Source organism: Rhinichthys klamathensis, unplaced genomic scaffold, assembly GCF_029890125.1.
Source record: "Rhinichthys klamathensis goyatoka isolate OS25496 unplaced genomic scaffold, OSU_Roscu_1.1 h1tg000081l_1, whole genome shotgun sequence".
NCBI classification, from domain to species: Eukaryota; Metazoa; Chordata; class Actinopteri; order Cypriniformes; family Leuciscidae; genus Rhinichthys; species Rhinichthys klamathensis.
Genome location: NW_026606623.1, coordinates 370,714 through 392,473, shown reverse-complemented (window position 1 = coordinate 392,473; position 21,760 = coordinate 370,714). Strand labels below are relative to the sequence as shown.

Here is a 21,760-nt window from a genome sequence, read left to right as displayed (position 1 = left end):
GTGTTTTTGCCATTAAATAATGGTCACTGTGATTTTCCCAAGTAAGACATGTTCCTGGATCAGCATTCCCGTCCGAAAATGTAGTCCTAACCCTATCCATATATCTAAAATCAGAGGGAACTGATAGGTGAATAACACTGATGTAGAAGCACCAAAACCTGTTGTAAGCTAAAACGTGAAAACGTGTCCCTCAAATCTGATTGGTTGATTGGAATGTTGTTCCAGGATCAGATGTTGATTGTGTACTTGGTGAAATCACGTTCACTTTAAAGGAGAGATCATCCACATACGGCATATAGCCGCTGAAAAGTACAGAAAATTTGTGTTTCAGTTCTAGTTCCAGTCATTTCTTTGGGTTCTGGAAAAGTTTATCTTCTCTACATGGCAACAACATAAAATAAAACAATTTTACATTCAAACCAAACTAATATGAAACCATTAGCAGGGTAGAGGAGAAAAGAAAAGATATAAAATGCAGGTAGTTTGAACTCTTTTGACATGCCTGTTATCATAAACACTCATTTGACGTGAAATGAACAATTTTTATAGATTTCAGTAAATTATGTGTTATGACTTTGTTAGAACTGTGGATGTTTTACAAACAAAGGGACAATTTATTTGGTCAGGAGTAATAATTACAATAAATAACAAAGTAAAATAATTGAATACTAAAACTCTTACATGACCTTTTTTTCTATGTATCATACTAAATTCCAAGGCATAGTTTAAAACAAAAGACATGTCTCTGCCACAAATGTTGAGTCAATAAAGGGGTGAAACACTTCTGTTCTCGCCCTTTAAAATATTTTTAATTTAAATAAAGCATCATGGAGGGCAAAAGCGTGAAAATGGTGTTTCCAACAACATCAAGGATGTCAGACTGTCTGTGGTGACATGTCATGTAATGTTGTTTTATTGTCTCTTGTTGAACAATACTTTGTGCTGATTGGGCATGATCTTTATCATCATCATCATGGTTGCATGCGCAGAGAGACTAGAAAAAATGTGGCCAACAATCTTTTCTATGGCTAATGCAATTATTATTATTACAGTTATTGCTAGATAAACTCTGACCTACAGTTTATGAAATCAAGAGACTCATTATGTAATTTACTGAAACGAGAAACAAGGAATTATGTTTAACGTATATCAGCGGTGGTCATTTCTTTTAAATAAATAGTCTATATTTTGCTAATATGCCATGATGAACGACTGTGCAACAAAACTATCAGCATGTGTTTCACCTCACACATACACCTATCCATTACAGTACCATTCACATACAAATCAAAATAAGATTGATTAATTATCATCATGTGTGGTTGAAATTGTTGAGGTGAAAAGAATGATGCCCTGACAGTTTTTTCTTATCAGAATAATAACAAAATATCACATACAACATTCAGCTAATGGCTAATCCAAAAAATGTAAACATCAGAATCTCACCTTCGATAAGTAAAATTCTGGATAGAAAATGTTATTATTAAAAAAAACAGCACATTTTGCTAAATAAGTTCCCCCAACTCCTCCCGACGTAGATCTAGCTGCTGCAGATCACTAACTTTGGTTTGTTAACTGTTTGATAAAAACAGTACAAAAAATACTGCTGTATAAAAAAATGAATCAAGCTCTCAAGTTTCCTCATAAAAATTGCACAGCATTATTTTTTTCAATTGTTTTCTTCCTCAAAATAACAAGCTGGTATTATAAATTGCCTAAAGGCACCTCTTTTTTCCCCCTCTCACTCGTTTTTACTTTCTACGCTTTTCCCAAGACTACGATTTATACTGCTGCACTTCTAATCCAGTTCTGTATTATTTATACCGTCAAGTCATCTGACCTTGCCCGACTGCTGGCCTTGCTCAGGCTGCTGAGCGGTCGAGTGTCTTCTATCGTCTCACTGGCTTCCACGTCTGCTTCGACGGCCATCTCGTCCTCGTCTTCATCCCTGTGTAGAACTCCCGCCGCTGCACTCGGTCCTATCACTGTCGTCTGGGCGTAGGTGGGCAGAGTTTCATCGTACACCTTAGACATGTCTTTTTTAGGAAGGGTCGCGTCGTCCGATTTCTCCTCAAATGGCTCGTACGGAGCCGGCAGCCGGCCAGCCTCCATCCCCACTACCTCAGTCAGGGGGAAGAAGTGCGACGTGGCTCTGTCCTCCTCCAGCAGCTTGTAGCCTTTGGCTTTCTGGATGGAGGAGGCTGCTATGGAAGGCAGGGTCTTCTCGCCCGCCCCTGGTCCCTCGACTTGCGGCCGCACCGGTTTACGGAACACAAAGTGGATCTTTTTCAAGCCTAAATGGCTGATTTCCACAAAGTTGAGGAAAAGTGAGACACAGGCCACGGCTAACATGAAGATGATGAAAATGGTTTTCTCCGTAGGTCTTGAGACGAAGCAGTCAACCGTGTTTGGGCACGGCCAACGGCTGCACTTGTACAGCGGCAGAATTCGGAAGCCATACAAGTAGTACTGGCCCACCACGAAGCCTACCTCAAAGAGAGTCTTGAAGATAATGTGGCAGATATAGGTCCTCAAGAGAGTGCCCTCTAGACGAAACTTCTTGCTGCCCTTTGTGCTCGTCTCCTTGGCCGTACGGACGCTTCCCTGATCGGGCGCGAGCGGCAGCCTCTCCTCGTTCATCTCTTGCTGTCTGTTGAGCTCAGCCTCCTCCCGTTCCTTGCGCTTCTCCTCCATGTGTACATGGTGGACAGCGTGGCCCACGTACACCAAAGAGGGTGTGGAAACAAAGATGATCTGGAGTACCCACAGCCGAATGTGCGAGATGGGGAATGCCTCGTCGTAGCAAACGTTCTCGCAACCCGGCTGCTGCGTGTTGCACACGTAATCCGATTGCTCGTCGCCCCACACGAACTCCGCGGCGGTGCCCAAGATGAGGATTCGGAAGATGAAGAGGACCGTGAGCCACACCCTACCGATTACCGTCGAATGCTCGTTTACTTCCTCGAGGATGTTGCCCAAGAAACTCCAGTCACCCATGGTTGACTGTCAGCACTGCGGAACAAACAAAAGAGATGTGAAGGAATCTTATTAGACTACAACTCACAGTTACACTTCATGATTATAGATTGTCCCAAACAATGTACTGTTGTAAAGGTCATTCCGCTTGCGATAGTTATTTAAAAAAATAATGTTTGTGGCATCAGCACCATCTGATCTTTATCTAGAATTTGAAAGATAATCAAATCTTCCACCCTGGTCCAAGAAAACAGGCCAAACAAGTCACAAAAGAAAAAGACTTCTCTACAACTGATTAAAATGCATACCTTCACACCAACAGTGCTCTATATAGAACAAACAGCAATATAGGTAAACAGTATAAAATGGGCAACTTGCCACAGTAAGAGCTCCAGAGTATGTGTGTTCCCCCTTCTCTTGGCACACTGTGGTGTGAAGTGAACTTTTTGCTCTCTGGTTCCCACCTATGGCCTACAATCCTTGTCGCACGAGTGAGCAGAAGTGAATGAATCCAGTCTGATGGTTGGTTTTTAGTTTGCTGCAATATTTAAGCTGGGAGCCAGACAGCCTTTATTCAGAGGGCGACGCATGGTGACGCGTAGCACAATAGGATTCACAAACACAAATGGGAACGTATGTGTCACTGGCATTGGGCAAAGGGCAATTTTAAAAGTGTAAACTTGACATGGTGCTCATTAAAGCATGATTGTGAGATTCACTTCACTGTTACTTGAGTTTGAAATAGCAGTGTTCTATCTATCTATCTAGCAATCATCTATCTCTGGTCACATTTCTCAGAAACATTTGTTCTTTGACTTACAGGAAGTGAGCACTGCAGTGGTAAGTTGAGCTTTTCACAAAAGAAAACCATCATTTGTTTACATGTACATTTTTACTTCGAAATGCCCAGGGTAATCCTATGCTACATGCTAAAACCATTAGAGAAAGTTTGTTTCATCACAGTGATAGATTTTTTATTTTTTGAAGGCATAGAATAGCGTAAAAGCTGGCAACAGGCTAGTTTGGGGGAAAACAGAGCAACTTTTTCAAAATACCAATCCCAATCAAGCAAACATTTAAACATGCTAATTTTGTTGTATTTTTAGAGTTTATGATATATGGTTGATAACACTACTAGATCAAACTTAATCATGAGAAATTCATTTTATTTATATATTTTGTATCTCATGTGACACACTGCATCAGGGAATGGCTAAACCAACACCATGTTATCATGAAACTGATTTCCTTTGGTAAACTCATGAAAGGGGCCATGCATTTAGATTTTTTAAAAATGTAGATATGTCACTTTAATACAGTAGGTCAAGCAACATTTTACACATACTTCTTGACTCAAACATATCAAGTCTAATTAGTCAGAACCACAACCAATAATCCCTCTCTAGACAATGCTTTAGCCCATGTGGACCACTTTTTATCCAACTGGAATGTGCTCTAGAAATGACATCATGGACTAAGCATTGCCATTGGCTGATACTAAAGAATGATGTTCAGTGGGTGGGTTATGTGAATGTTTGGAGGGCGGGGGCAGGGATTTGCATGTATGCAAAAATGTTTTCCTATTAAACACTAGTTACTCCTCTGCAATAAATCACAAGTAGGTGTTAAAAAATGTATTGGTATTATACAAAGTCCTGGATACTGACCCTGTTGCATTTACTATAGAATGAAATACAAAAACTGGCAGATCGCCAGAGGAAAATAACTGGATCAACTCTGAAGGATCTGAGAGTGAAGGATCTAAGATTGAAGGATCTGAGATTCTCCAGTTACTAGGTTGATTGCACCAGGATTTTTCAAGATGCCAGTGTTAAAAGTTGGGGAAACAAATATAAGTACATGTGAATTTTCCCTATTTCTGCTACTACATAAGACCATCTCAAGCCTTAGCTGCTTTAAGCTGGTCTTCAGCTGGTTTGCAATCTAGTCTCCCAGTCTGACAAGTGCCCCAAACTCCTCTCAAACCAGCAAAACCAGGCTTGGAGAAAAGCAAAGACCATCTAATGACAACTTTGGCAACTGATGTAGCCTGACAATAAATAAATGTATTCTATCCTAACCTTTGCAAGTACTTGTCTAAAGTCAACTCTTACATGGGGTTTCAAACAGAGCCCTACACAAGTAGTTCAACACCATCTGCATAGAGTATGCAAAAAGTTGGAGCAAACAGTCCTCATGTTAGCCTGACCCTGGAGCCTTCATTTAAAGGTGCTACTTGTTGATATTGCTGGCGCTGGAAGCCTAAGCCAGCAGCATAGTGGTCAATGGGTGTTGGGATTTCAAACAAAGGCATGATGTCATTATGAAGTCCGCTGTGTCTATTAAACGTGCGCATTGAGGCATGATCCCAGATTGTGCGAATGAAGCAGGCCCCAGGCTATGGCTAGGCATTGGACATTCCCTCAAACAAAGTTATCTTACAGGGATCTGCCTACATGCTGTTACACCACGTTTCCTGCTCCTGAGGGACGATTTCGCTGACTGCCATAAAACTACGTAGGATACAGTGAAAGTGTAGCATTAGCATAGCATTAACCATTAGCAAGGGAAAAGGCTGGGAGCAACATACTGTATGCTCTCAATCTCAGTACACAAAAACTGTATCTGTTGGATAACTAAGGCAAGTTGAGTGCGACAGTGTAGGTTTACTTAAAATGATTGACCCTTCTTTTCACTAGCACAGTTCTGAATTACTGGAAAAAAAAGGCTTTTCCAGCCATAGTCATTATATTTTATCTAAGAACCCACTTGCCTTAATGCTGGTCTATGCGTGTTATTGTCGGTCTATCTCAGTGGTTTCCAAACCTGCTTCTGGAGGGCCACTGTCCTCCAACTCTAATTATGTCTGCTGCAGACTGTGTGATTTCGGCAATCCTATAAGATCATTACAAATCACATTGTACGATCTAATATCTAATAATATGGATCTAATAAACTTGGGTACAACATGAATGTAGACTGTACGATGATGACACCTATTGAATCATAGGCTACGACGCAAGTTATTATAGAAGAGTAAAACGTCATCAGCATGCGATGGTGGTAAACAGATAGAGCAAGATGAATCACACTTTGGCAATTGTGGTTTTTATGTGCAATGAAAAAAAGAGGAGGACGCGAAAGAGGAGAATATGTATGCGGTCATGGCTATGGAAAAGAGGCCAGGTTGGCATGCCAATCTTGCAAATGGAGCTTGAGTTAAGTAGTTTTAGTGCCATGTCACATTGATCAATACGCCATTTCATGTTGCAATTTTATTGGTTAGTCAGTAGACTTAGGTCGTGGCAGCAAACACATTGATCATGCTAAATTTCTGACACTGTCAGAAAATTATCGCAGGCTATCTTTGGTCACAAGACCGTGACAATGGCCGTCTTTGAACCTCTCTCACTGAACGACTTAGGACCTCTCTATCTTCCGACTCACTTGAAAATTCCAGGCAAGTGTGTTGAAGCAGATTGGAGTTAAAGTGTGCAGGACGTTGGCCCACCAGGAGCAGGATTGGACACCCCGGGACTAGCTGGTGGACGTACAAACCATTCACATCATCTTTTGGTTAATGGTGGGTGACCATAGCCTAGAAATCTAGACGCACCCTAGCGGCAGCAAAAAGTATTTTGCAGCAAAGTGTGGTCTAGCAACTCTCCGTTGGCATTCGAGCTGGAAAAACCAAACTCTGGTCAGGCCAATCACATCGTGCATAGAGTTGGTGGGCGGGCTTAACATAATGACGGCAGAGTTGTGACAGTTCCCCCGCGTGATTTCCATAGGTGATTTGAATTTCTGGCTACTTGAAAACCAAGAAGATGCTGCTGGCGAACAGCGGTCTTTCGAATCGGCTTTGGCCGCGACTCTGGATGATTTGGAGTTAAGAGAACGTCACTTAAGTCATTCTTAAAAAAGGAAGATGTGTTCGGAGTTTTGACGACCGGATACGGCAAAAGTTTAATATATCAACTAGCTCCGCTGGTGGGAAAACGCACAGGTCTCACACAGCCACAGCCGTTCATTGCTCTGGTTGGTTGTAGCGCTGTCCTATTGCATGCAGAGGTATTTTTGAAAGACAACAGTTTATCCCGCCCCTCGGATTGAGGTATGCCAATTGGTAGTTCCCAGACCTAACATCTTGATGTAGGTCTGGCTTGCCAGGCTAGGGTGACCAAGGAAGTCTCGCTTGTTAAGTTAGTTTAGAAGCCTGCTGGGAAAATCAGTTCACTGCATCCCATTCTGGAGAGCAACATCAAAAACGCAACATATACTGGTCTTTCCAGCTGGACCACACATTTGTACATTATTAACACAATGTACCAAATTTAATTTAAAAGGTGATTTGATTTTTAAATATTGCTTCAGACTCACAGAGAACTCCTGCATGGTTTGACAGTGGTGCCTATCCTCTGTTCTTCTGTGGTAATCCCCATTAATCCCTATTCCAGCGCCAGCTATTTGATGGATCCAATGTGGGTCTCTCTTCTCTGTTCTTTGTGCATACCAGAGATACCAGCAACAATAAGGAGGATTTACCTGATTCAGTTCACTTCCATTCCACACGGGAGACTGAAGAGTGAATGAAGCCTCGTTGTAGACTTGCAGCGCAGAATTATAGAATTATTTCATCATATCTGTGTATGCCACTTTCTAGAGTAAAACAACTGCTTAGAATACAATGGAGAACACTCTTGGCATGCCTCTTAACTACTTAGTTTGGTTGGCCCATTGTTAGAGTTGACAAACTTGCAGTTAATAAAGATTATCTGGAAATTTAAAATGGGACCTTTACTGGGACACTGTCCAGTCTTTCTGGATAACAAAAGCCTAAACATCTATAAGTGTTACCTCCAAGACCCGGAATGTACCGGAAGACAAGGTGTCCACATACATAGGGTTTAAAATAGTTATTTTCCTGGAAGTATGGTAACAAACAACTATCTAACCACACCCTGACCAAGAGTCCCAGCTTTCTATGGCCTTTAATGCATCACATACGATAGTGAATAGGCAGGAGAAAGGGTGGAGAAAAGGTGATCAATTGTTTTGTCCAATCTCTAAGGAAATGGATATGAGACTTCCTGTGTGTGTACATGTTGGTTAGGGTACAGCAAGAGGAAAGAAAGGCCTATGGCAATACAATAGAAAGACGGAAGGTAGAGTCACAAAGAGACGCTAAAAGACAGAGTCCAATGGCCCTAAAAAGTATAGAACATGGATTTTCTAAGGAGGTTAAAAAAGGGGAAGTCATCTTGACAATCAACCTGGCCATCAATTCAAAGTAGAGTTCATCGAGTTCTTATTGAGCGTTTTTTTCTTCATGCTTCACTTTGAGTCGGCATGGAATGAAAATTCATAGTATCTGTTTTCTATAAACATCTATGGATGTTTCTTTTGTTTTTTTAAATTGACCTCTTCGGTCATCATCATCCGGACTTCATCAGACCTTAAACCTAAGGTCAATAAAACTGTCTACAATACATTGTTGTTAATGCATGGCTCAGGAAACAGCTAAATGTAACTGTACATTAGTTTTGAAGAATTGTGCTGGATTATGCTGAGTCATTGACAACTTAATCTAGTTAATTTGGAAATCCACAGGAACTCTACTAACCAAATAAATGCATGCAACTGTCATTGGCGTGTAAGAACGTCTGGTTGTCTGGCTCTTTCTCTCAGCCAGGATTCTGTCAGGATGTGGTCAGAGCGGTCTCTAACACCAGGTCGTAGAAGGGTCCACTCTCTCTCAGGCGATAACCCTGATGCACAGGGTGTCTTTATCACTTGCTAGCATTCTGCAGCTTTGCGGCTCCCTATAAAAAGAGCAACCCGATCACACTAAATGCGTCTCTATAGCACGCACTGTGTTTATCGTGTAATTTATACGCGAAAATGAGTTTTTACGTGCAGAGGATACGCATGAGTTGGTTAGGGTAGGTTTAGTAGTGGTGTGGGGTGCGTGTGTATTATACGTTTGGGTAGAATTAGTGGTGTGGGGTGCGTGTGTATTACACGCAAATGAACTGCGTATCAAATGCACGCGAAAACTGCGTATCATATGCACGTAAAAACTCATTTTCGCGTATAAATTGCACGATAATACACAATGCGTGCTATAGAGACGCATTTACGTGAGAACAGGCTGAAAAAGAGATAGAGGTGATTTTAACATTGTGATTAGTTTCACACTCCCATGTATCATATGTGCAAAAAACGGCACTTGAACGATTAAAATATATTTCTACCATAAGTTCCTGTCTTAGCTGCAATTTTCACACCTTCATTGCCGTTTTAGCTGACTACAAGGACATGATTTGTTTTCATTTTTCATGCAAGAAAACAAATATTTTTTAAATGCTCACTTAAGTTATACTTAAGCCACATAAAAAAAACATATGGCAATAAATAAAATATCCAACAAGATATTTATTTAAAAGAAAAGTAGCACAAGCACACTTTCAAAGCAAAACACACACAAAACAAATAGATAATATTAGGTGTGTACTGTATATCTGTAGGAAATAACAACTTTTTTTTTTGGATACTTCCTTCTGCTTGAAATGGCATTATTCACACATCTGATAAAAATAGCTTAGTTAGTTCTGAGAAAAGCTTTAGCATAATTTTTTTTGCAGATGTCTGCTTAATATATTTTTTTAACCTCTGCCCCCCGTAATCTTAAAGCTGAGTCTGAATGTCAGATTTGAAAGGAGTCTAAGGTATCAGCACAACCATTGTGATGAATTCGAATTTCGATAAAGATTTTTGCTGAGTGTGTAAAGCTGCCTTCTTTTCTCCATTGTTTCCAAAGGGTGAACAAGAAAATGAGCTTTGACACCAGAACACAAGAGGAGACGGAGACAGACACCAAGAGGTTGGTCTGCTTTTTTTGTCTATGTAGAAAAAAAGCCAGGAATATCACTTTGAACATTGCCAATGTTTTGTTTAGCTTTTGAGAATGTTTGCAGAGGCCTTTTGCGTAATAATCCGCTCGGCTGTTAGGACGACAATAAAGGTCAATATGAGTGACAGAAGCATACAAGCAATAAATAAAGGAAAAGTTTGTCTTTTCATGCGCGATCATCAGCTGGATTAACGCTGTCTAGGTGGGTAAAATGTGAGGGGTCAGGGCAGGTCACCATCCTTACAATGGTCCATGCAATGATTTCCAAAGGTTGAAATACAATTGATATGACTTAAAGTGCCATTGTCTTCTTAAGTTTAAAGAATACACAAGGTGTAACTAGAGCTGATTAAACCCACTGTTGACCTTTAGCTGTTTGAGCAATATATAGCATTGGTCCATATTATCATTTTTACCCCTCACTGACCTCGTTTCAGACTTGGTTTAGGCACATGGATGATTCTCTTCACATGATCCTGTGGCTGGGCTAAATGAAGAGAAAGGCATTTTATCTCTCCCCGCATATGCAGGGCTGATGAGAGAATGCCGTGGGTCACAGTGGTGTTGATGACAACTTCAAGTGCCACAGTCACACTTTCCCTTGAGTGATTCCTGCACCCGGATCAGCTCTATTAGGGAACACAAGCAACACTGGTTTGTATTATTAGTTGTGTTTATAAAGGCAAGCCTCACTCATTCTATTGCTCATATTACGATTCGAGATTAAAACCTTTTCAATGCAATCGTGCAATGCACCCAATATACTAACAGTGACAGAGGGAAATAAGCCATCATAGAATAGCAAAGACGTTAAAGGGTTAGTTCACCCAAAAATGAAAATTCTGTCAGTAATTACTCACCCTCATGTTGTTCCAACCCCGTAAGACTTTCGTTCATCTTCGGAACACAAATTAAGATATTTTTGATGAAATCTGAGAGCTGGATAACTCCTCCATAGGCTTCTTAAGGGATCGACACTGGCCGGCCCAAAAGTTATGAAAGACATCGTTAAAATAGTCCGAGTGACTACAGTGGCTCAATCTTAAGTTTATCAAGCGACGAGAATACTTTTTGTGTGCAAAAAACAAACAAAAATAACGACTTTATTCAACTATTCATTTCCTTCTCTGTACGGACGTGATATTTCACATAGTGAAACAACGCAAAGCTTCATTACGTCACGCATCACACACTTGACCAGCGTCGGCCAATAGTGAGCCAACGTGTGACGTGCAACCTAGAAGCTTTGCGCAATATCACTACATGAAATATCACGGTCCATAGAGAAGGAAATGAATAGTTGAATAAAGTCGTTATTTTTGTTTGTTTTTTGCGCACAAAAGTATTCTCGTCGCTTGATAAGCGTAAGATTGAGCCACTGTAGTCACTCGGACTATTTTAACAATGTCTTTCATAACTTTTGGGCCGGTCAGTTTCGATCCCTTAAGAAGCCTATGGAGGAGTGATCCAGCTCTCAGATTTAATCAAAAATATTTTAATTTGTGTTCCGAAGATGAACGAAAGTCTTACGGGGTTGGAACAACATGAGGGTGAGTAATTACTGACAGAATTTTCCTTTTTGGGTGAACTAACCTTTAAGTCAGCTCTTTTGACTTGGCCATACCCATAGCAACACCCTAGAAACAATTTAAACCACCCTGGTTGGCAACAACCAAGAACACCATATTGACTGCACATAATGCTCTGGCAACCACCCACAACGCCATAGCATAATGACCCACAATTTTTGCAAGGACAAGCACACTTATATTCTTAATAATACTTATGTGATTTATAAACTGATAAACATGTTTAATTAGAGATCACATTCCTGAAGACTGATTGAAAATACATTTCACTGTGAGTGTCAGAAACAGAAACAAAGAAACCAATCTCCAAACTGATGAAACTCAACAGTGGCCCAAAGCTAGTTTGGTCACATGGTGGGTCTCTTCAATGTCCCGTTGCCAATACCATGTCTGAACAAGCGTCATGTGCCTGCATCACTCATAAAAGTGAAGGATTATAAAAGAGATATTTGTTGTCGAGCTGGTAGTGTGCCATCTTACTTTTTTAAAAGGTTGTGAGGGAGGCAATGAGAAGCATTGTAATGGCTTTGATGGATGAGTAAATCCCACATGTTCTGTTAGAGACGGCCGGATTTATGCATCCGCATGACCAGGGGGGCCCAATTACAATAAGGAGAAATAGATATTTATTTAAAAATTATTATTATAAGTACACTCTAATCGTAAAACAATTTAAGACATGAATTAACAAAATTGAAAATATAGTTAAAAAAACTTGTATCTTCATTATTTTCTATAATTTTTTTCCATAAATCATTATTATTGGTCACACTTTACGTCTGTCTGTGGGTTTTGCAAATATTTAACCAATAAACCTCGTCCTCAAAATCCTCGTAACTTAATTTGAGCTTGATTTTAGAGACCACAAGGCACTTTGAACAGCTTATTGAAGTCACGTTGATACTCGATGGGTTTTCTTGATCTTGATTATACTGATGATAAACTGAAAAAATCAGCATGATAATATGCTTCAAACAATCCCCATACAAAGTTTTTTTTTTCTTATTACCATTCATGCAAGTGTGCATTAAATTGATCAAAAGTGACAGTGAAAGACATTTGTGTTTCAAAATGTTAGACACCAAATCAGCAAATCAGAATGATTTCTGAAGGATCATGTGACACTGAAGACTGGAGTAATGATGCTGAAAATTCAGCTTTGCATGACAGGAATAAATTACAGTTTAAAATATACGGTATTCAAATAGAAAACAGGTATTTTAAATTGTAATAACATTTTACAATATTCCTGTTTTTACTGTAGTTTTGAATAAATAAGTACAGCCTTGGTAAACATAAGACACTTCATTTAAAAAAATGAAAAAAATAAAAAGGATACAGCATTTTTCAGAGGCCACAGGTATAAAACAAATAAATGCAAATGAATTTAAGCACCGTGTCATCAGAGAATTCAGACGAAATCGCAGGTTTCTATGAACTGTGTTAAATTTTAAGAATTTTTAACCTTAAAAATATGTGTTGCTATAAAATACTACTGTATAATGGATGAGTATAATCTGTCGAAAAGAGTGCATGCTAGTTTCTGATAAAACCGATGAATAAAACTACAAACATATCTGCCTACTTGGTTTTGCACATATTAAAGTAAAGCTGAAAGCAACAAGTCGCATGAAACTTCTATAGCTCCGAATAATTACCATGAGACCACAAGCCTGAGACCAATCCCCATTGTTTCTCAATACAATCTCACTTTCCTTCCTGATGATGAGATATTCCTCCAACTAAAATAGAGTGGCAGTGAAGCATTGTGAGAGGAGAGGGGAAAGAGGAGTAGAAGGAGGTGGAGAAGGAAAGGGAGGGAAAGGAGGTGGAACGGCTCTGTTGGTATTTCTTAACATGCCCTTCGAGTATGAGGGCACTTCCAGATGGTTCATGACGGTGGTCGGCCTGCTAGCAGCTGTTTCTGGTTATCAGCACGTCTGTAATCTGTCGTCCCCTGGAAATGACACCGAGAGGACAAGGAAGACTGAATTGATTTGCTTGTTTTACACTATGTATCAGAAGGTTTCTTTATTGGGCGGAAACAACAGAGTTGACCATCTATAAAGACATTCATCTTTCCTATCTCAAACCCAGCAGAGATTCTGAACAACTGCAGCGGTTCATCCAAGCTTTGTCGTTGAAGGAGACAGATTTCTTTTTGTCAACCGGGGTAATAAAGAGTCCATTTTCGCCATCAGCCTGTGGATTATACTGACAACAAGTGAGCGAGAAGCGATCTGTCTGCAAACGGCCTTGTGTCCACAACTCGACCCTGTCAGGAAGATACGACAGGGAAAAGAAGAAGCATAGTTCAATCCCCCGTATCACGCTGAGGCGTCAACGTACCTGCTTCAGGTCTTCAACATCCACACCAATAAGAAAGCATCAACAGTCTGACTCTGATCCAGATTGTTCAGCGCGGATCTTTGATCCGAGACACTCGACCTCAGGCGTTAATCACAGAGAACATACGAACAGAACCATATATCAAAGTGAAGCTTCTGCTGAAGCTCGGAGGTCTCTGAGGCTCTGCGACTGTCAGACCGCCAAGTGGTTCTGGCAACTAATCCCACATCCTAAAGGCAGAAGAGACAGCGAGGGTTCTCGGGTAAAGAGACAGAGCGAACAAGAATCTGTCAAGCATTATTACTAAACAGCCAAGTCTTTACCCATCAGTCTACAGAGAGACAGACACACTCCCGTCTGATCTTTAAGAGACACCTGACAGATCTACAGCTGTTAAAGGTATGAAAACAGTTACAGATTCACTCACACACATTTTTTCGGTTTCAGTTAGCTTTGTTAAGGTGTAGCTTCTAGATCCTCTTGCTAATTGTCAGTTTAAGCAGATGCAGCTGAAAAAGCTGGGCATGATTTACTTCTTGATAAAACACTGCAGATGAAGCCTTTAATGCAGAGGTTTTTATAGATTGTATCGCTGACCTTTCAAACACTGTAAACCTGTTGTAATATCACTGACAAATCTTTCTCTTAAAGGTCTCGAGTCCCAAAAGGACACACACACACACACACATATATATATATATATATATATATATATATATATACACACACACATGTATGTGTGTATATACATATATATATATATACACACACACGTGTATATATATATGCTGGCAACGCATTCTCATCCCAAGGCGTCACTAAAATGACAATTTTGACCATGCTTCAATATTCGACGCTTTAGGCACCCTTTAGCGTCAGTTACATGACGCGATCCTAGGGCGTCATCTTACTGACGCTTTACCTTTAGCGTCAGTTAGATGACGCGGCTAGGTTTAGGTCTGGGGTAGGGTTAGGATTAGATAGCGTCATCTAACTGACGTTAAAGGTAAAGCGTCAGTAAGATGACGCCCTAGGATCGCGTCATGTAACTGACGCTAAAGGGTGCCTAAAGCGTCGAATATTGAAGCATGGTCAAAATGATTCCATATATATATATACACACACACACACACACACACACGCCTTCCTGAATTTAATTAGAGTTTAAGGAGTTGAATTTTGAATATGAAAATATGAAATTCAATAGGCGCTTCACTGATCTAACCATCTAATTTAATCTAACCTTACAGACTTTGGCTGCAGATCAATATTTGGTCTCTCTAATAAATTAACATGCTGGGAACTAATAGGAAAAGCCTGATGAATGAAGGGTCATGATGGTTCCCAGGAGAGCATCTCTGAATACACACACAGTGAGAGCCTTGAACGGACTCGTGAGGGACGATCCGATGGCAGAACTCAATCTCGAAAGCTTAGCCTAGCTGCTCCTTTTGCTGTTCTTAGTTTCCAGATGTCATCAACTTATTTCAGTCACGCTGTCAGCTGCATTAAATGGCTGATCACACACTCATGCACACACACACACCCATTCTTCTGGAAACACTCCTGCAGCTCATCTTCTGCTAGATTTTCTGGACTGTAAACCAGACACTGTCCATCTGTTCAGAGATGAATCAGTGTAAGATGAATATCAACTATATAATATCGGGGAAACTTCAGGATTTCACTTCCAGTATCACTTCCTAGTTTGAATCCTAAAAACAAACCAGAATTATTTACCCAGATAAAGAGGAAAAGGTTTAGATGGGTAGATCAGTAGTGAGAGCAGTAATCTAAGATCATATCAGTTTTAATGTGCTTTATAACAAGCATGACAACTAATTGTTCTGTTGTATTGTCAAATTATCTGAAGCTTAGCAGAATACAAACACAAAACTATAACAATAAAAAAATATGAATATAAATAAATACAAATAAACAAATTAAAAAAACAAATAAACAAATACAAACAATTAAGTAAATATAACAAATAAATAAAACAAATAAAAATAATAAACAGTAACAAATGTAAAAAAAAAAAACAGTAACAAATGTATTGCTCATGGTTAGTTCATGTTAGTTAATACATTAACTAAGGTTAACTAATGAACCTTATTGTAAAGTGTTACCAAATAAATAAATAGATGAATAAAAACAAATAAAAAGGAATCCATGAATAAATAAATACATACAATCATACAGAATGTCATGTTAGACTTCTCACTGAAACTAAAAGAGAAAGAAGAAAGGTCATTGGTTACTTGTGTGAGATTAATCTTTTCTCTGTCACTCAAACAAGCCGGATAAAGTACAGCCCGCATGACATGACATTATCACAAAATAAACACCTTCAGAGTGATACAAGACCCCTTATCACCATGCCTGGATTCCTTTAGCAATAGTGGCTTAGCTGTTGAATTCACTTCATTAAAACTAAGCTCAATTTTTACTGTATTTTATACATTCAGAATCTCCATTTGCCTTGCTATTGACGTTGAACTCCACATCTATGTAGCGAGCAGGCTTTCTTTATCGTGCCGTCTGCCACAGTGCTGACTCAAACCGAGACCGGAAGAGCATGGTTCTCTTCTTGATGGCTGTTTAGCAGCTCTATCTCCAGATGCCCCTGCCGCAAAAATCACACAAAAAAAAAAACACCCACATTGTTCTCCCTTCCTCGGGTAAACAAGTGGAGAAGGGAGTAGGTCTCGCCACCTTCCTCCTGAAAGTTTCACTGACACAGAAATAGCGCTGAGAAACGTTCACATACAGTAGACTGTTGATGTACAGTTTGCTGACCCATGGCCTACTTTTGGAATCACCTAAAAACATCCCTGCAACAAAACCCACATGTAAATGTCTGGTTTGCATAAGGTTCAGTTAGGTTGAGATGGACAGATCATTTACTTTACTTAGCCTACTTAACAATAGCATTAAGGCTCAACTAACACTAAGATAACTTGGCAAAAATAAATACAGCTAAGATGAAATACAGCTTTGAAACGATATGTTGTGAAAAGAGTTGCACAAAAAAATGTGAATTGAATTTAACTGAATACCATATCACATATCATATTATTTAATATGTCATTTATCAAAAATAAAATAAATTAAATATAACATTATTATATTATATTTAAACATTATATAAACATTTGAACTGAATGACTGAATACACAGTCTTTTACATGTGCCGTTAACCTCTTTGGCCCCAGTGACTTGAACCCAGTCAGTTTCCTTTCAAGTGCCTTGTAAGAGGGAAATGATATTGTTTAAGATTGTTTCCTTAAAGAGGAGGGGAGCGAGACACACTTATATAGAGACTCCGCCACATTCAGTCTGTCTTTAAAGACGTGGTTCCCACATCTGATGCCAAACTGCCCTTCCTGGTATTTGTTGATAACATTACAATACATATAGCAAACAGGAAATAATTATATCAATTCTGAATATATAACAATAAATCTGAACATATAGTAAACTATGCAACGGATATGTACAGTCAGTTGGTCATTATTGAGAGAGAAAAACAGATGTTAGGGTCGAGACAAGGTCTTCTATCACCCTAAAGGGCGTTATTTTGGGATAATTACCAGATGACTGTATTTTTCCACTTATTAATAAATAAATAAAAAACATCTCATTTTAATTTTAATTAAAATTATTGTATTATCTTATCTTAAGGCCATTATACAAAAATAGATTTGACCTCAATGCCACAAATGAAAAATCATCATGTATTCCAGAATAATAAATAATAAATGTATGCAAGTCTGATTATACACACATGTAAATCCTGCATATAAGGATATAATTATGTTCAGGCATAATAAATGAAAGCAAGAAAATAAATGTCTGTCTATAAAGTATGAAGCAATATTAATAATTTAAGAGACAAATCAAAACTTGTTAGCCAAACCAGTAATAAAGCAATAAGTCCATTCTGTGTGGTTAGATTCGAGGAGCCAGCTGATAAAGACTGAACACTCCCTCCTTGCTGAAACATTTTCTTAAAATAATGTGAATCTGAATAAGGTCTGTTTACACACAGTGTTATACTTTTCAATGCTTCCCACAGACAAACTGCTCCTTAAACACACACAGTCTTTCCCAAGTTCTCATGTTAAAGTGATGAGAGTATTTTGGGCTCCCTCTTTCCATAAACCCCCTGGAGGACTGAGACTCTGACGCTAAATTCCAGTTTGAGATAGAGAGACAGAGAGAGAGAGAGAGAGAGCGCGAGAGAGAAATAAGGAACATTGTTACACTGAATAATTGGTAATTGGTATAAAAGGACAGAACAGAGAGACTAAGTCAAAAAAGCTACATAATACACATGATGTTTGTCCAGCAACACCCTGCCCTAAAGGACAAATGGAACTTTTCCCATGACATTTACATTTGATAAGCTTTAGCAGCTGAGTTGGGATACTATTGTGCTAAAGTCTTTAAAAAAAAAAAAAATGCAGCACAATGTTGTTTAATACTGTTTAAACACATTTATTGGATTTTAATATGCCAAAATAATTTCATTTATGGGGAATGTTACTATGAGCAAACATATGGCTTTAGAATGATAACAGGAAACATTCCACCCAGAAAAACAAATTCCACTAAATATCGGCTTCATCGCTTATTTTTAGCTGTAGGTTCCTTAAATTCTTTTGCCTCCTTTTCCCAGACTCCCAGCACTTGAGTGTGTGGGAAAAGTTTGTATCGAAGAACACAAACACAACCTAAATATACAGTCTCTGCATGTTTGACATCCTTGTCCTTGTTTTAGAAAAGCATGAGAAGGCACTAGACATGATTATACAAACTATGGTTGAATTCGAAATAGCATACTTGCATAGTATTATTTTTCCCATATCCTACTTTGACCCAAATAGTATGAGTATAGTATGCTATTCCGCTCCCTTCATTTCACACTACCTCTTTTTCTCAGGCTCTTCTGACTAGTCATGGCTGACTGGAGTCTGCTGGGGAACTTTCTAGAAGAAGTCCAGGAACATTCCACCTCGGTGGGGAAGGTGTGGCTCACCATTCTTTTCATCTTCCGGATCCTGGTCCTGGGAACTGCTGCCGAGTCCTCGTGGGGCGACGAGCAGGAAGACTTCACCTGCGACACGGAGCAGCCCGGGTGCGAGAACGTTTGTTACGACCGAGCGTTTCCCATCGCGCATATACGCTACTGGGTCCTCCAGATAGTGTTCGTGTCCACGCCGTCTCTCATCTACATGGGACATGCGATGCACAGCGTCCGCAGCGAGGAAAAAAAGCGGAAAGAGCAGGAAGATGGAGATGGGGAGAAGTACCCAGAAAAAGACAAGGACTGTGGGAAGGAGGATGAAGGTGGAGGTGGGAAGGTGCGATTGAAGGGTGCTTTGCTACAAACCTACGTACTTAGTATCCTCATCCGCTTCGTAATGGAGGTGGTCTTCATCACAGTCCAGTATCTGATCTACGGAGTCTTCCTCAACGCGCTCTACGTGTGTAAGGCTCCTCCGTGTCCACATGCGGTCAACTGCTACATCTCAAGACCTACGGAGAAGAACGTGTTCATTGTGTTCATGCTGGCGGTAGCCGCCGTGTCTCTGTTTCTCAGTGTCGTGGAACTGTATCATTTGGCGTGGAAGCAGTGCAAGAGGTGGCTACGCGATTATAAGACTTCCAAACAACGACCGATCACGCCGTCCACCGTGGCTGCAGTCTCACCAAACCCGTCCACGCCAAACCGAGCCTGCACTCCGCCTCCCGACTTCAACCAGTGCCTGACACCGCCACCGTCTTCCCCTACCATACAGACACACGCACACTCGCTTATACATCCAACCTGTCCGCCGTTTCACGACCGACTGGTGCACCAACAGAACTCGGCAAACATGGTTACCGAACGCCACCGAGGTCAAGACTACCTAGGGGTCAACTTCTTGAGCTTCTCACAAGCACCCACAGAGACGCCCAACTCATGCGCCTCGCCTTCATTCCTCAGCAGGGAATTTGATGAGGACAAGCGAAGGTTCAGCAAGAGCAGCGGGACCAGCAGCCGCATGAGACCGGACGACCTTGCAGTATAGCACCGACCAATCACATCTAGAAAAGGGTCGTCTACTCTACTGCGACTAGTCATAAACATGCTATGATTTGGCACTTGCACTAACTTGTCTACGTTATTGCTGTCGAAAAAGACCGAGACAGAATATCAGTTCACATGTTTGCACAAATGCATAATGAGAGTGGAGTGATGCATATAAAGAGAATCATTCAACTTTTGAAAAGTCAACATGAAATGCGAACAATGCGACTTTCGTTGACTGCATTTTGACTTATGCATTGGAAATTTTGTCTTTGCCTACTTTTTCCTCTATGAATTTGTTGACTACACCACAATTTCACTTTGAAGTTAACCAATAATGCACTAGAACAGTAATGCACTATTGAGATGGTTTCACTGACTTTGGATTTTTTTTACTGGCAAATGAGATGTTATTGGTGATTTCTTGATGTTTATGATATACTTGATTATATATTTGCTGATCTGAGCAGCATGTAAACATTCTGGACTGCTGATGAGAGAAGGAACGTGACACATCTTGGTCAAAAGCAGTTCTTAAATGGAAAATAGATGTAGAACTAACAGTCTGACAGACATTTTGGATTTTTGAACACTCACTGTGACTGCACAGACCCTTTTGATTGTGCGAGACAATTGTGACATGTATAGTCCTGCAAAAAGGAAACATTACTGTGAATATATGCGAGACTGTCATAAGAGGCCAGCTCTGCAGAAACAATTCCATCTTCGACAAAATCCAATAACTCCAACAGCGAAAGAGTGATGTAAATTGTGAAAATCTGGGTGAAGAGATCTTCAACTAAACCCAATTGTACATATTATGCCTGAAAATATGAAATGTATACATTTTAACTTGTGTTCGCATTTGTTATCCTATATTTGTAAAAACAGATAGTTTAATGTTATTACTGTACAATGAAGTAAAGATAAATGTTGCGAAATCTAACATTGCCAACATTTAACAAGCATGGGTGATTTCTTTTTTTTTTTAAATAAAGATTTTGAAATAAAATCCATCAGAACAATACATCCATATAAAAAAATAAAAACCGTGGCATAGACCTTATTCAGAGCAGCGCCATGTCAGGTATGAAAGCGAGGCTGTGAGGGATGGATAGACTTACCATGTTTTCAATAGCATCCACTGTAAAAACGCTAGTTGATCATTTTCCACAGCTTATGATGTCTGCAGTTTTTTTTTCTAATAAAATTTCTTGAAAATATATTTCGGCAGTGTTTCGTCAGCAGAACCACCCAAAAACAATAAATAACAGTACAGTTACTCACTGAAAGGTGAGTCTATCCCTCACAGCCTCACTTTCATTCCTGTTAAAAATGGCGCTGCTATGAATAAGGTCTATTATGTCAAACTACATCAGACAAAACATGCCATCGCTACCACAAGATGGCGCAATAACTCTCCACTACAATACCATGCTAGTCAGTGGTGTTGAGCAAGACTCGCCCTCATCAGAGTGCTTGGTGTAAGTTTCTGGTCATGTGCTGACATCCTGACACTGAAGTGCTTTACATTTTTGTGCTCATAGATAAATAGGGACCAAACAAGTGAGCTAGTCTACTTGCAGCAGCTGTTAAACAATCTCAGCTAAAATTATCCCTGCAGTGGAAAGCACTCTTCACCATCAGTCTGTGAGGAACGTGTGTTGGCTCATGGCACCACAGCAAACATGCGTTTTGAAGGAACTTGGGGGGAAAAAGCAACTGAAGATAGAATAGGACTGATCCGCTTCCAGCACAGATTCAAGCCAAACTTACCCATTTTTCTCCAATATACAGTCGCATCACAGATGCTGGACACACGCAGCCGGAGTAATGGGCAGCCATTTACTGCAGCAC

At 39.9% G+C, this 21,760-nt stretch overlaps 2 protein-coding genes across 4 annotated transcripts; one reads left to right on the top strand and one right to left on the bottom strand.

The window, feature by feature from the left end:
• Positions 1-1,715: 1,715 nt before the first annotated feature.
• Positions 1,716-13,448, bottom strand: gja8b (gap junction protein alpha 8 paralog b). Of its 3 annotated transcripts, XM_056251323.1 has the most exons (4): positions 13,137-13,448; positions 10,317-10,518; positions 8,600-8,798; positions 1,716-3,012 (listed from the first exon to the last, which is right to left on the bottom strand). In XM_056251323.1, the coding sequence occupies exon 4, from the start codon at positions 2,995-2,997 to the stop codon at positions 1,819-1,821; it is 1,179 nt and encodes a 392-aa protein (XP_056107298.1). In that variant the 5' UTR covers positions 2,998-3,012; positions 8,600-8,798; positions 10,317-10,518; positions 13,137-13,448; the 3' UTR covers positions 1,716-1,818. The 3 variants fall into 3 exon arrangements, with proteins under 3 accessions (XP_056107298.1, XP_056107296.1, XP_056107299.1); XM_056251321.1 differs by lacking the exons at positions 8,600-8,798; positions 10,317-10,518; positions 13,137-13,448 and adding an exon at positions 3,355-3,887; XM_056251324.1 differs by lacking the exons at positions 8,600-8,798; positions 10,317-10,518; positions 13,137-13,448 and adding an exon at positions 3,285-3,366.
• Positions 13,449-13,809: 361 nt separating this feature from the next.
• gja5b (gap junction protein, alpha 5b) lies at positions 13,810-20,112 on the top strand. Its single transcript, XM_056251320.1, has 2 exons — positions 13,810-14,226; positions 18,773-20,112. Exon 2 carries the CDS (start codon positions 18,789-18,791, stop codon positions 19,902-19,904), a length of 1,116 nt encoding a protein of 371 aa, XP_056107295.1. The 5' UTR covers positions 13,810-14,226; positions 18,773-18,788; the 3' UTR covers positions 19,905-20,112.
• The last annotated feature ends 1,648 nt before the right edge of the window (positions 20,113-21,760 follow it).

What these genes read in the sequence shown, in the direction of transcription:
- gja8b (XM_056251323.1), bottom strand. Translation starts at nt 2,997, where the DNA reads ATGGGTGACTGGAGTTTCTTGGGCAACATCCTCGAGGAAGTAAACGAG.
- gja5b (XM_056251320.1), top strand. Translation starts at nt 18,789, where the DNA reads ATGGCTGACTGGAGTCTGCTGGGGAACTTTCTAGAAGAAGTCCAGGAA.